The sequence below is a fragment of the Myripristis murdjan genome, chromosome 11, assembly GCF_902150065.1.
Source record: "Myripristis murdjan chromosome 11, fMyrMur1.1, whole genome shotgun sequence".
In the NCBI taxonomy this organism is placed as follows: domain Eukaryota; kingdom Metazoa; phylum Chordata; class Actinopteri; order Holocentriformes; family Holocentridae; genus Myripristis; species Myripristis murdjan.
In genome coordinates, this window is record NC_043990.1 from 6,333,899 (window position 1) to 6,346,312 (window position 12,414).

The window sequence follows — 12,414 nt, forward strand, 5'->3', positions numbered from 1 at the left end:
GAAACTTAAGGTGTCAGGCACACATCCAAAAATACAAGTCAAATCAAGTCAACAGCTAGTGCAACAGCTCATACGGGAGAGCACGCACAAGTGCATCTTTGCCTGTTCTCATTAGCAGACTTGCAGTGCAGATGGAAGGCTGGAGGCTGGGTTGCTCGGGCCTCACTAAAACGGTCTCCTCTGAATAGTGTGGGAGCCGCTGCTCAGTGCTAACGAGTCATTTTCCTCTGGGTTATCGTCTCATCTGGCCCGCAGGATATAGACACAGCCTCATCTTCACCAGCCGCTCCTCAGATTAAAACATCTGACAAAGTCTGAAAAGATCTGAGGCAGCTCTATCTGTCTCTCTATCTGTCGTACTCCCTCCCTAACCCAACCTCTCCCTCTCTCTTTTGTGTTTGGTTTTTATTGGGACGTGTGAAGATTCTCTCTCCTCCTTTCTATAACTGCCTTTCATTTTTTTCTCTCTGTCTTTCTTTTATCTTGCTCCATGCAGATTTCCCATTTCTCTTTGTCCTTTTTCCTCTTTCTGTCTGTCACTCTCCTTCTTTATCCTGCTTTCTCTTTGTCTCTTTACCCGTCTTTCTCTCTCTACCTGCTTCTCTCCACCTTTCTCTCTCTTTCTTTACCCCATACTGCTCTCTTACTCCCTTCTCTCATCTCTCCATCTCTTCATGCCTGGAAATATCTGGAATTAGTCTAAGGAGATTTGTAAATTAAATGGTGTCATCTTGCAAGGGGGGTGGGGAGGTGTGACTGAGATGTATACTTGATTAAAAAAAACGGCAAACTTCTTTGCTCTAAAGACACGGTGAGCCAGTGAGAGCTCATTTGAATACTGAGAACAGATATAGGCTGACAAAAAATAGACACAAATCTGAAGTCAGGGAGGAAGTCTGGTGGGTTTGCTGCTTTGCTTTGAGATGTGAAGTCATCACTGTGGAACTGGGGAAGCTTTTCAAGTGGGAAACAAAAGCATGGGAGGAATGAAGGCCTATTACATAATTGAGGATCATTCACAACATGCTGTGCAGGGTTATATAAGTTATCAGGGCTGATGTATAACATTACTGCTCCCCATTGGAGGACTGCAATTTCAATTTGAAAGAACAATCCACCCCAAAAACACAGCAGTCCATAAAAACAGCTACTGGAGATGGATGTGGCACTCCTGGGTCAATTTCTTTGTACGTTGTATTTTTTGTGGTGTATTTTTCACCACAAGGTAACTGGCCGAACACAGATTTTGTGTCATCCAGATGTCTATGTCATCTTCTTCTTCTTCTTCTTCTTCTTCTTCTTCCTCCTTCTTTTTCTTCTTTTTCTCCTCCTTCTTTCTCTTACTGGCACCAGGCATAAAATTTAACATAAAAAATGGCAGAATTTCTTTTTTTTTTTAATTCACTTTAGCATTTTTCTTTGTTTTTGTACAAACATTTGCTTGTCTTGTATTTGAAAGAAGTTTCAACAATTAGAAAAAAATGCAACATCTAATTATTCAATAAGAGGAAGGCAAACACCATTTCCCAGGATCCTCTACTGTGTCAGCGGCCTCAGAGGTGTGTATTTGTGTGGCTGTTTGTTTGAGCTCAATCCATCAACAGCGATGGCACTGACAATTTGTCACCTGATCTTCCCCTCCATCCCACTGTAGATTTTCCTTCCACAGAATTCTGTCATCGCAAATCTGGCGTACTAACAGAAACGTATGGTGTGAGGAAACACAATATTCAAACTTGGCTCTTGGGTTTCTTTTCCTAGGATGGCGACTCAATGAAATGACCACCCAAAATGTAAAACATTCTGTCAACATCCCGGGAAAACAAATTTGGCCCATCACCATGTCCAACAGCTCCCAGGCCAGCATAGTATCACTCTTCATCCTCCTCCTCTCCCTCAGTGCTCACCAGTGGATGAAAGCCAACCCCAGATTCACTCTCACTGTGGAGTGAGCTTTGTCCACTCTGCTTTTCGCCTCACTACACTTCATTTTTTCCATTGCTCAAAGCTGCAATTTTCATAGCTTCCCACTGAATGCCTTGCTATTGATCTGGCACTGAGCTGCACTGTGATTGGCTGGGAGCTACACACCCCCTGCTGAAAGGCCGACGCCCAGAAGAGTCCCAAGCTCAACGAAACAGAAAATCCAGGCAGAAGGCAGGGTCTCTGCAGACACACACACCAACACACACTGCTAGTGGTTTAGAAGTGATGGTGGAGAGGATTATTTTTGTATGAGTCTATACATTGTTTTTTTCTTTTTTTTCTACTCATTCTGCCTTTAACTTGTCACATAACAAGCACAGTCTCTGCCTTCTTAGTCTTGAACGCCCAAGGCCATCCTCCAGACACTACAACACCCACTCCACAGCGGTTGTATCACAGCATCCAGATATCTACAGCAGCTACAGTGGAGTCTTATAGCAGAAAACATTGCAGAGATCTAAAACATTGATGGTTAATGCCAGGTTCACCAGTCATACAGGAAGAAATCCACCGGAGAAGAGGCACAGAAACCGATTTCTGCAGTAACAGTGACAGTGGGAATTGCAGGAAATCATGAAGCTGATGTTAATATCTCTTGGGATGCACTGAGCAGCAAAGACTAGTGATATTTAACAGTGGAAGAGTGTTCAAAGGTGGATTTTATATCTGCAGTCATGGCCTTTGCTGCTCTGAAAGAACACTTTGCGGCGCACGCTCTCAGTGGTCCTGTAAAAACATTTTTCATGAATAATTCCTCTAAACTATTCTGCCACGACCTCAGGCATAAATGACTCCCTAATAAAGATTTTAAGTACAGTATGGCCTTTGGTTCATTAGGAGGTTTTATGTATTCCGTCGATTTGATTAAAATTGCTACAAAACTATATTCACTATTTTGTAAGGATGTTTTTATTGCTTGAAAACCTTGTATTTTTCAGAGCTTGAAAGATTTTTTTTTTTTTTTTTAAATTTTTAAATGTCCTTTTCTCAACTCTGAGCATGTTTTGTGCAGACCTGGATTTTTTAGTCACACAGGACACTGGCCTTGCCAGCTTCAAAGCTGACTGTTTGTGGCAGACTCTGGCGAGTTAATATTGACATGGCTTCACACACAATGGTGCTGATGGAAATGGATGAGAGTGATGCTGCTGTGCATTTACAGACTAAGGTCAGAAAATTCATTTTCTGATGAAATCAAGAAAAAAAAACAACGCAATTTTCAGGCTGATAGCATGCAATCTTAAAATGTTATCATGGGTTATGAATGGATTTGACTGTCCTTAGAATCACTAAACTATAAGCTACCATGGAAACACATGAAGATGGACAGAGGCATTTCCACAGCAGCACCAACAGGAGAGAAGCCAATAATTTGGAAACTACACCTTTTTCAGCATTATTCCTTAATAGGGAACTTTAGGCCATGCAAACTCCTTCCTTATCATATACTGTAATAAACCTTTTATTAACTCTGAAAGTGTTTATTTCTGGCTCCTCAACAGCCACTTCAGCAACAATGATGTACTGTGCACACTTTTGCGATATGTATGTGATATTGCACGATGCATCACGTTTGACTGTTTCGGTGAAATAACCCTTTTAACATGTGCTAATACCTTAAGATGAGAAAAGCAGAAAATAAAAGCACTGAATTCCCTTGACAGCAGCGAATCAGGAAGCGGCCAGAGGTCCTGCTGCTTCATTCACTCGAGTAAGTTGGTTTAAAAACACAGAGCAGAGCACATAGACATTTAAGTCACGTTGTTGATATCTGCAGTAAACAACATAAATAGACCTTATTCCCAACCAAGCTACACTTACCAGGCATATTCTTTACGCTTAATGCTGCCCTTGTCATTTGCTGGGGAATAGATTGGCTCTTGGAATAATAATTTAGGATTTTTTTGAAGCTCTTTCACAGGTGCAAGGCATTAAAATTTGATTGATATTGACAGACCTACCACTAAATCTTCTTCAGGTTTTGAAAAAGTCATCAATACATCTGACCCTGGATTTACTGAAAAGACTGTGGTTGAGTTCAGCTTCGCTTAGATGTATTCATTTTATTTTTCTTAACTCTACTTCAGGCTACTTTACTTTACTTGGCAATTTTCAGTCCCTGTTGGTAAACACTCTTAAACGGCTTCAGAAAAACTTCAGGTAACTTCAGGTCACTTCAGGTAACACACTGCATGGCTTGTTGAATGCAACCAGAGATGTGGACTCACCGAGGAAAGCGGAGGGAGAGACGGTGCCGTTGCTACGGGAGACCATGACGCTGATGCCGGTCTCCACGAAGGGAACCGAAAACTCGACGACCTCTGACCTCTCCTCGTTGATGGTGAGAGAGCCGATCGCCATGTCGGCCCTGTTGGACACAACCTGGAAAATTGGAAACCTGCAGTTAGTGTGTGTGAACGCTCGTGTGTGTCGTGCTTCACTACTCTTTCAAGTTTCAAAGTCCTAAAAAAAAAACCCAAAACAAAGCAGGTAAAAAGTTTCAAGACGGATATTTTTGCCCACCAAAACAAAAGTCTTTATTTAAATATGAAGTTATGAGTTTACATCCCAGCTCATGTTGTGCTGTGTCATCTCTCTTTTCTCTCCACTGTATCCTCACTGTCTAATTACTGGAAAATATTGTAATTCTGAACTCTGCACTCCACTAAAAAGCACTGCATAAAGAGTGTGCTGCATAAAGAAGCACTGGGAAGAAAAATTACATTACTGAAGGTGCTCTTTGAAAAGAGAGATCCAAGGCACTCTTCATGAATAGCGTTTAAAAAAATGAAAAAAAAATCCTTTAATTCACAGCATTCTTCATTTAACTGGATGAAAAGTCAAGCGCGTTCCAGGTTTTGCTTTTGTTGAGGTGTGCAACATGAAAAAAAAAAAAAAAACGACCAGACTGACCCATGTTGTTCTGAGAATGTAATTTAGATATGTTACGGATATTTTGGTGTTAATTAAATTTTCTATTTAGGCTGCTTGTGCTTCATCAGGTGAACTCAGCTCTGAGCTTTTCTGGAAACTGTGAATGAGGTTCAGGGGGTCAGCAGTTGAATACAGGAGGGGATGAACCGCTCTGTCTAATTTCACTTGGCAGGAATCACTTCTTTAGTGTGTTGGCGGCAGCGGAGAGGTGAGAGGAGACAGCTTGTGACCAGAACTTTATCACTCTGAGACCTGGACTGGCCTGAAAAATCTGGGACACCAAGCTTGCTAATGTTAACAAAAAAAAAAACAAAAAAAAAATGCTGAAAGCAGTGACTAACGGCCAATCCATGCTGAGAGCATTTTTGAAGCATTTTTGACGTCCATCACTTGGAACAACACTCTCATATAAATCCCATATTCTTTTTAAGCTTAGAGGCTGTTTTTGTTGCATTTAGTGAAGTGTAATCTGCACAGACAGCTGTTTGAATCACACAAATATCCCACAGTACATGTGTTTTTAACTTATTAAATGTATTTACATCGACTAATCAAGGCTCCTAGGCTGTCAGCCACTGTCCACTGCTCTGTTTCCTCATAGACTTTCTGGCTTTTCCCACTTTATGATTAATTTAATTTAGATTTTTTGTGTAAACTTTCTCCATACCGGTTTCATCTCCATCCTCTATAATGTGGTGGCTGCGGCCGGCTGACCAGGCTGTCCGATGGCAGAAACTTACTGAAACAAAATAGTTTTCCTGTCAGCTCCATGGGAATAAATCAACAGTGTTTGTATGTATTGATGCATTGATTTTGTTTCCACGCCCAGCACAGTGAGTTTGAGGGAATCTTCCTGTAGCAGACAGACTGGGACAGCCTTGATCAATCGATGTAGATACGACTAAGTCCAAAAAACATACACCGCGGGATACTTTGGTGATCTAAACAGCTGTCTGCGCAGATTAAGCTTCACTGAATGCTTCACAGAGGACACAGTCAGAGCGGATTGGATGACAGAATGTATACGCACCGCTCACTTCTTGCTTCCAGTGGACAGCCAACACACAATCACCTGAATACACTAAGCCCTCAATGCTGTGTATTGCTGTGATTCTGCACTGTGCTTTCCAGAGATCACCTGCCAATCAAACAGGGTGGGCGGAGCTGTGACATCTTTCTTTTTTCTAATTTTCTAGTGATGGAGTTTGTGTTTCTGCAGGTGGCACTCCCTCTCTGTTCAGACATGGCAGCTTTGATTTACTCCAAACTTTCCACTGTTACTGTTACCATGAACATAAAGACTGACTCACTTACTCACCAGTGCACTATATGAGATTTTTTTTTTTTTTTCGAGAAAAGCTCTATAAAACACCAAATGTCAAAGCTTTTAAAACTGGCTATAGGCTGAGTCATGGCTGTATTACTTTAATCAAAGAAAGAAAACTCCAGATACAAAGTATAAAAGAGAGCTTAGCTGAAAAATAACCTGTGTGGTTAACTATTCCTGGATGAATAGAAAAAAAAATCATCTTTATACTTAAAAAAATCTTCATTTTGACAAGTCATTTATTCTCATGTTCAGTGTTAAAATATTGCTTTTCTTCAAACAAAGTAAACAAAAAAAAATCTGCCTGTGGGATGAGATAATCCCTCTTGTTTCCAGCCTACTTGTTTCAACAATTTTCTCGAATTAAGTTTCATTTTTTGATCCCAGTGGGCTGATCTGCCTTATTCTGCCTTGTCTCAACATATTTATAGCTGTTCCCAGAAACATTCCTGAAAAAAATGAAACTGCAGTGGGAACAAGTAGGATTATCTCAGAACTACATTTTGGACTAAATACTTGCAAGATGGATTTTTTTTTTCCTGCAGTGTAGCTTATAAACCCAGTAGCTGCGAGGCCATTCTAGGACACCTAAAATAAGCGATGTGATTGGTTGCTTTTCTTTGCAAGCCATGAACAATCAATCCCTGATAATTATTCTATTCCGTTGATTTCAAATGGTAATCTCAGTCAGGTCTGAATTCAGCAGCACCTGCAAAGCTGCCATGCAGGAAGTGCTGAGTGACTGTGCTCTCAGAATTCAAACTGGGGACAAAAAAAAAAAAAAAAAAACTATCACATCACAATGATTCCTAATCGGAAGATGAGAAAGCGTTAAGGACCATAGGAAATTACTGGCTGACTAGGAGCCATTCAAGTAAGGAACAAGGAGCAAAAACTGCAAGGCTGAATGATGTTCAGAGAAATAGCAGAAATTATCATCCAACTACTGTAAGCTTTCACTGCAGGCACAAGGACAGAGTGTAATTGTGAGTGGCGAGCAGAGCAGGAAGGACACATTAGCCTTGTTGAAATTTGGAGTATGTCGAAATGGAAGATGTAAGAGGAATTTTAATGACAGTAAGGAGGAGAGTGCAGGTAAAAAGAGGAAAGGAAAGGAAAGGAAAGGAAAGGAAAGAAAAGAAAAGGAAAGGAGAGGAAAGGAAAGGAGAGGAAAGGAAAAGAAAGGAAAGGAAAGGAAAGGAAAAGGAAAGGAAAGGAAAGGAAAGGAAAGGAGAGGAAAGGAAAGGAAAGGAAAGGAAAGGAAAGGAAAGGAAAGGAAAGGAAAGAGAGAAGTAAGGAAGTGAGGAGAAAAGAAATGAGCTCTTTGCATCTATGTGTTATAAAAAAAAATAGTTTGGAAAGCAATTACTTCCTGGGGTAAAAATGATTAAGGACAAAACATTGTAAAACATATCAGTTTCCACACAGACTCAGCTCTGTGTGTGTGTGTGTGTGTGTGTGTGTGTGAGAGAGAGAGAGAGAGAGAGAGAGAGAGAGGCCTATCTGGGATGGGTGCATCAAGCCTGTTAGCCCATAGCGATGCTGTCACTGCTTGCTTGACACTTCACACACACACACACACACACACACTCATGCACAAAAATATGCACACGAACACGTACAGATGGAGATGTGAGTGTTTCTGAGTGCATGAGTGCGTGTGTGTGTGTGTGTGTTTGTGTGTGTGTATGTGCACATCTGGCTGTGTGCATGTTTGTGTGTGTTTGTGAATTTGCATGTGTGTGTGTGAGTGACTGAGTGTGAGTGCATACATGCTTAGCTTTATGGTTATTTGTTTGTTTATGTGTGTGTGTGCAGGTGTGTGCAGGTGTGTATACATGTATTTCCTACTGAGTACATCTGTGTGTAATCTTATGGGATTGAATATGTGTGTGTGTGTGTATGTGTGTGTATCCTCCCACACATACAAGCACACTCATTTACATGCATACCTCCAAAACATGCTTGCATAGTCACACACACATCTACACATACCTATAATTCATACACACACTGATACAGAGAGACACACAACTCCAGACACACATCTCAATCTCACACACACACACACACACACACACACACACACACACACACAGTCATGCACAATGCCTATAAACACACATGCATGCACGCACACACCTGTGCAAACACAAACACATACAACAAAGAATGAACATCTTCTCACCGTTACACACACACACACACACACACACACACACAAAAACAGAATGTGTGATCATTTGCATCCCTCTGTCTAACTCCATGTTAAACAGACTTCATTAATCCAGCCACCGGAGGGGGATTGGCATCATGGAAATAGCAAAGCATCTGCCAACACACACACACACACACACACACATATACACATGGTGTGCAAATAGTCTCATGGTCTGTTCTGTTGTCCTCCCTCTCACTCCCTCCCTCTCTCTCTCTCTCTCTCTCTCTCTCTCTCTCTCTCTCTCTCTCTCTCTCTCTCTCTCTCTCTCTCTCTCTCTCTCTCTCTCTCTCTCTCTCCCTCTTTCTCTGTCTCTAGCTGTTAGAGTAGTAATCTTTCTGACAGCCTCCCTCCATATTTTCTCTCTTCCTCTTCGATTCGGTCCAATCCTGTCTCGCTGGGTCGCATTTTAAAGGATTTAGGGAAGGATAAAAGGAATTTCACAGGAGCCCTTGAATCAAACCCTCTTTGTAAACACAACAAAAGAAAAATAGAATAAGGAAATCTGAGGTGCTACTGTACAGGGGGGGCAGAAATGGAGAAATTACGAAAAAAAAACAAAAAAAAAAACACTTAACCGAAACAGGAAAAAAAAAGGTGATGAAGAATTTGTGATCAAGGCCGCTAAACTTTGGGATAAACTGCCAGAGGAAATGCGATTAGCGAGCTCGCATTTTTATGAACACGCATTTATTATAAACTTGCATTTAACTCCAAACGCAGCGCTGGTGTCATTTGGATGTGGAAGTGATGTCTTATTGTTTGCTGTGAGTTGCATAAGGCTCATGAATTTTGCAGCAGGGTCCTAAGTGTCTGCTGTCATCTTTGATTTGTCCTTTTATTCTTCAGCGTTTTGTATCTTTAAAGAAAGGCGCTGTGCAGATGTAGTTGTTGTATTAATAAAGGAATACACCGAGTTTATGGGCTTCGATTAACAGAGCCGGGTAGGTTACTTTAAAAATGTATTCCCAAAACATACAGTTACTAGTGACCTCATTAAAACTGTTATTAATAATGTAATCCAAAGCATTACCCAATGTATTACGATTACTTTAAGTTACTTTCAGAAGGTTTTGCCATAATCACAGTTTTCCCATGATGTTGCTTGCATTTCCTAACAGTACGATGCTTTAGCTTATACACAGCACATTGGCTGTGGTTGTCATTTGACCATAGAAAGCTGTTATTTTATATTTTATGGCCTTTTGTTGATGGAACAGAGCACTATGAATATGAAGACTGAAGGTACAAATGAGACAAACGAGACCTGAAATATATTTCAGGTTTGCATAAAAACAAATTTTCTTCCTGGTCTCATCCTGTGAAACAGGGGTTCCCAAACTTCTTCATGTTGGCACCCACATGTAGAGCTACTTCTCACCAGATGTTTTGGGACGTGACAAAGTTAACAAAAAAAAAAAAAAAAAAAAGTTGTTAAGCTCTCAGTGCACTTATATTCATCATGACGGCAAATTGTATATTCATTCTATATTTAGTTGTAAATCACTGCCTTCCCTTTGATATGAGCGAATAAATAAAATGTTATATTATTTGTTAGACATCATGTGTAATTTACAGCATTGTTTAGGGAATTTGTTGTCTCCATATGCCAATCTTTCTATGCAAAGAACACATGTAGTAGCTAAAACAAAACAAAACAAAACAAAAACATAGTTGACATATGATTCATCAAGCCTTCTGAGTGGCACTTCTTTTGTGTTTGTAATATCATTATCGTTGTTGCTGATGGTTTTAAAAAACTGTTCATGTTGTCGGCTAAGAAGGCTGCTACCATTCTCCAGGCGTCATGATCATTGACGTGTTACAGGGTGTGATGAATGGTGAGACTGTGTTCTGTTAGTGAAGAATGAGTGCATGGATGCGGTCCTCCCATGATCCACCTGTCTCCACGCTGGGACCCAACAGTGGGTCAGAACCCGCAGTTTAAAAATCACTGCTGTAAAGGCACAGAATACAAGGTGCTACTTAGCTGGGCCTGTGAGTCTCTCACTTTCAGCTGAACAGTATTCCTAGAAGTGAAGTCCCAGAGTGACTGACTGACCTCTCATCGCTGAAACGTGCATGTGCAAAAATCTCAGCTACTGGGTTTGAACTTGAGCTTGTTGTGTGTTTGTACAGCTAACTGGACACATGATCAGGCTCGTGTAGTGGTAAGGCAAATAAAATAAAACAAAATAAAATAAAATAAAATAGATCCAGATCCAAACTCATCTTACAGTTTGCATTAAAATTGTCATGTCTGACTTTAGCTTGACTGGTCTGATGACTAATGAGCCGATTTCCCAAAAGTCAGCTTTATTCCTTTAATGTATATTTAACATGAGAGGATCCTCACCTCTCCTACCATGCCGTTCCACTCCCCATCGATGTTCTTCCCGTGCCTCCCATTGGTCACCAGGTAGAGGTCGTAGGTGAAGCCCACAATTTTAGCTAATCGCTTCAGAACGTCGATGCAGAAACCTTTGCAGCAGTGCTTCATGGGCCCAGTGCTGTCCACCACCAGGCTGAGGATGAGACAAAAAGAGTTGGAGGAAAAACACAGAGGGCCATTATTTTGTCTGTGAGATTGTAAGATTTTTTTTTTTTTTTTTTTTTTTTTTTTTTTGTTATTGAGGACATCTTGACCGGAATGGGCTCTTTGGCTGGTGTGGAAATTGGAAGAAACAGAATGAGCTACAGAGACATAGTGAGCAAAAAGATGAACAATGCAGAGAGACAGAGGCAGAGAAACAAAGACACAAAGAGAGAGAGAGAGACATGGAGAGAGAGAGAAAAAGCGAGATGGGACAGAGAAAGGCAAGGCCGGACGGTATGAATTATTGGAGAGGGGCTGAGTGGATCGATAATGACAGTTTGGCCCGTTATGTTTGGAGAGGCAATGCTCAACAGGTCAGACAGCACAGGATGTAAAAAACGCTGCATTATCAAAATGGTATAAAGCTCCATTTTGTGCTGTTGGGCGTCATCCCAAAACCCAGAGTCCTGGAAAGACCTCGAACGCCGCATCTCGCTCAGGCGTCATCCCCGATCGAACACTCACACCCACTTCACGGCTCGACCGCGGCGCTCTCATCACATGTGGAAATCCGAGTGGGCTACATCTAAATCACTATGCACCAAGTGGCTGAGTCGTCTGCAGTGCCCTCCATCAGCTCTCCATGGCGAGAGCCCGTTCGATGGCCACTTAGCTACAGCGGCCTCTCTGCTCTGTTACCTAGCAACCACATGTACGCATTTGGCAAAAAAAAAAAAATGTTTTTTTTTTTTCACTACAAGCCAAAGTAAGGTCAAAGTTTTAAGTGTGAGATAACCTGGACATGACTGAACTTCATCACAGAGTTATGTAAAGAGTTTTCTCTGTCAAGCAGAATGCTTAAAGAAAGAAAATTAATTTATGTGTAGGGCTGACTAAAGCTATGATTTTTCTCATAATCCTCTTCCACTTTGAATGTCAACTTTTATTTTGCACAGACTAGTATGCTAGTTTGCATGCTCAGTTCAATTCAATTCAGTTTTATTTGTATGGCATCAAATCTTAACAAAAGGTATCTCAAGGCGCTTTAGAGACTCAACAGGTTTTGGTTCATCCCATGAAGCAAAGGCTCCCCCTCAGGCACCTCAAGAACTCGGCTCTGGGTGGGCGGCCATCTGTCTCGACCACTTGAGTTAGAAGCCGAAGAGAGAGAGACAGAGATGGAGAGAGAGAGAGAGAGAGAGAGACAGAGAGAGACAGAGAGAGAGTGAGAGAACAGGAGGACAGAGTACAGTGCAGAACATAGTACAATGCAAATTCCACATAGATATGAATAGTAATTTTAATTATCATCCCTCTACAATAGTAATTGCAGAAGGTCAGTATCATGGGGGCAGTAGGTGGCTTGCAATCACAGATCCAGACTCCGTGGCAAATACCACAGTATATGGCGAT

General features: G+C 41.2%; 1 protein-coding gene across 1 annotated transcript in view; it reads right to left on the reverse strand.

Moving 5' to 3' along the window:
• grin2da (glutamate receptor, ionotropic, N-methyl D-aspartate 2D, a) overlaps positions 1-12,414 on the reverse strand; it is a 150,037-nt gene that overhangs the window by 47,487 nt on the left and 90,136 nt on the right. The window contains 2 exon segments of the mRNA XM_030063907.1: positions 4,215-4,368; positions 10,822-10,990. Of these exon segments, the coding sequence (XP_029919767.1) occupies positions 4,215-4,368; positions 10,822-10,990 (323 nt within the window).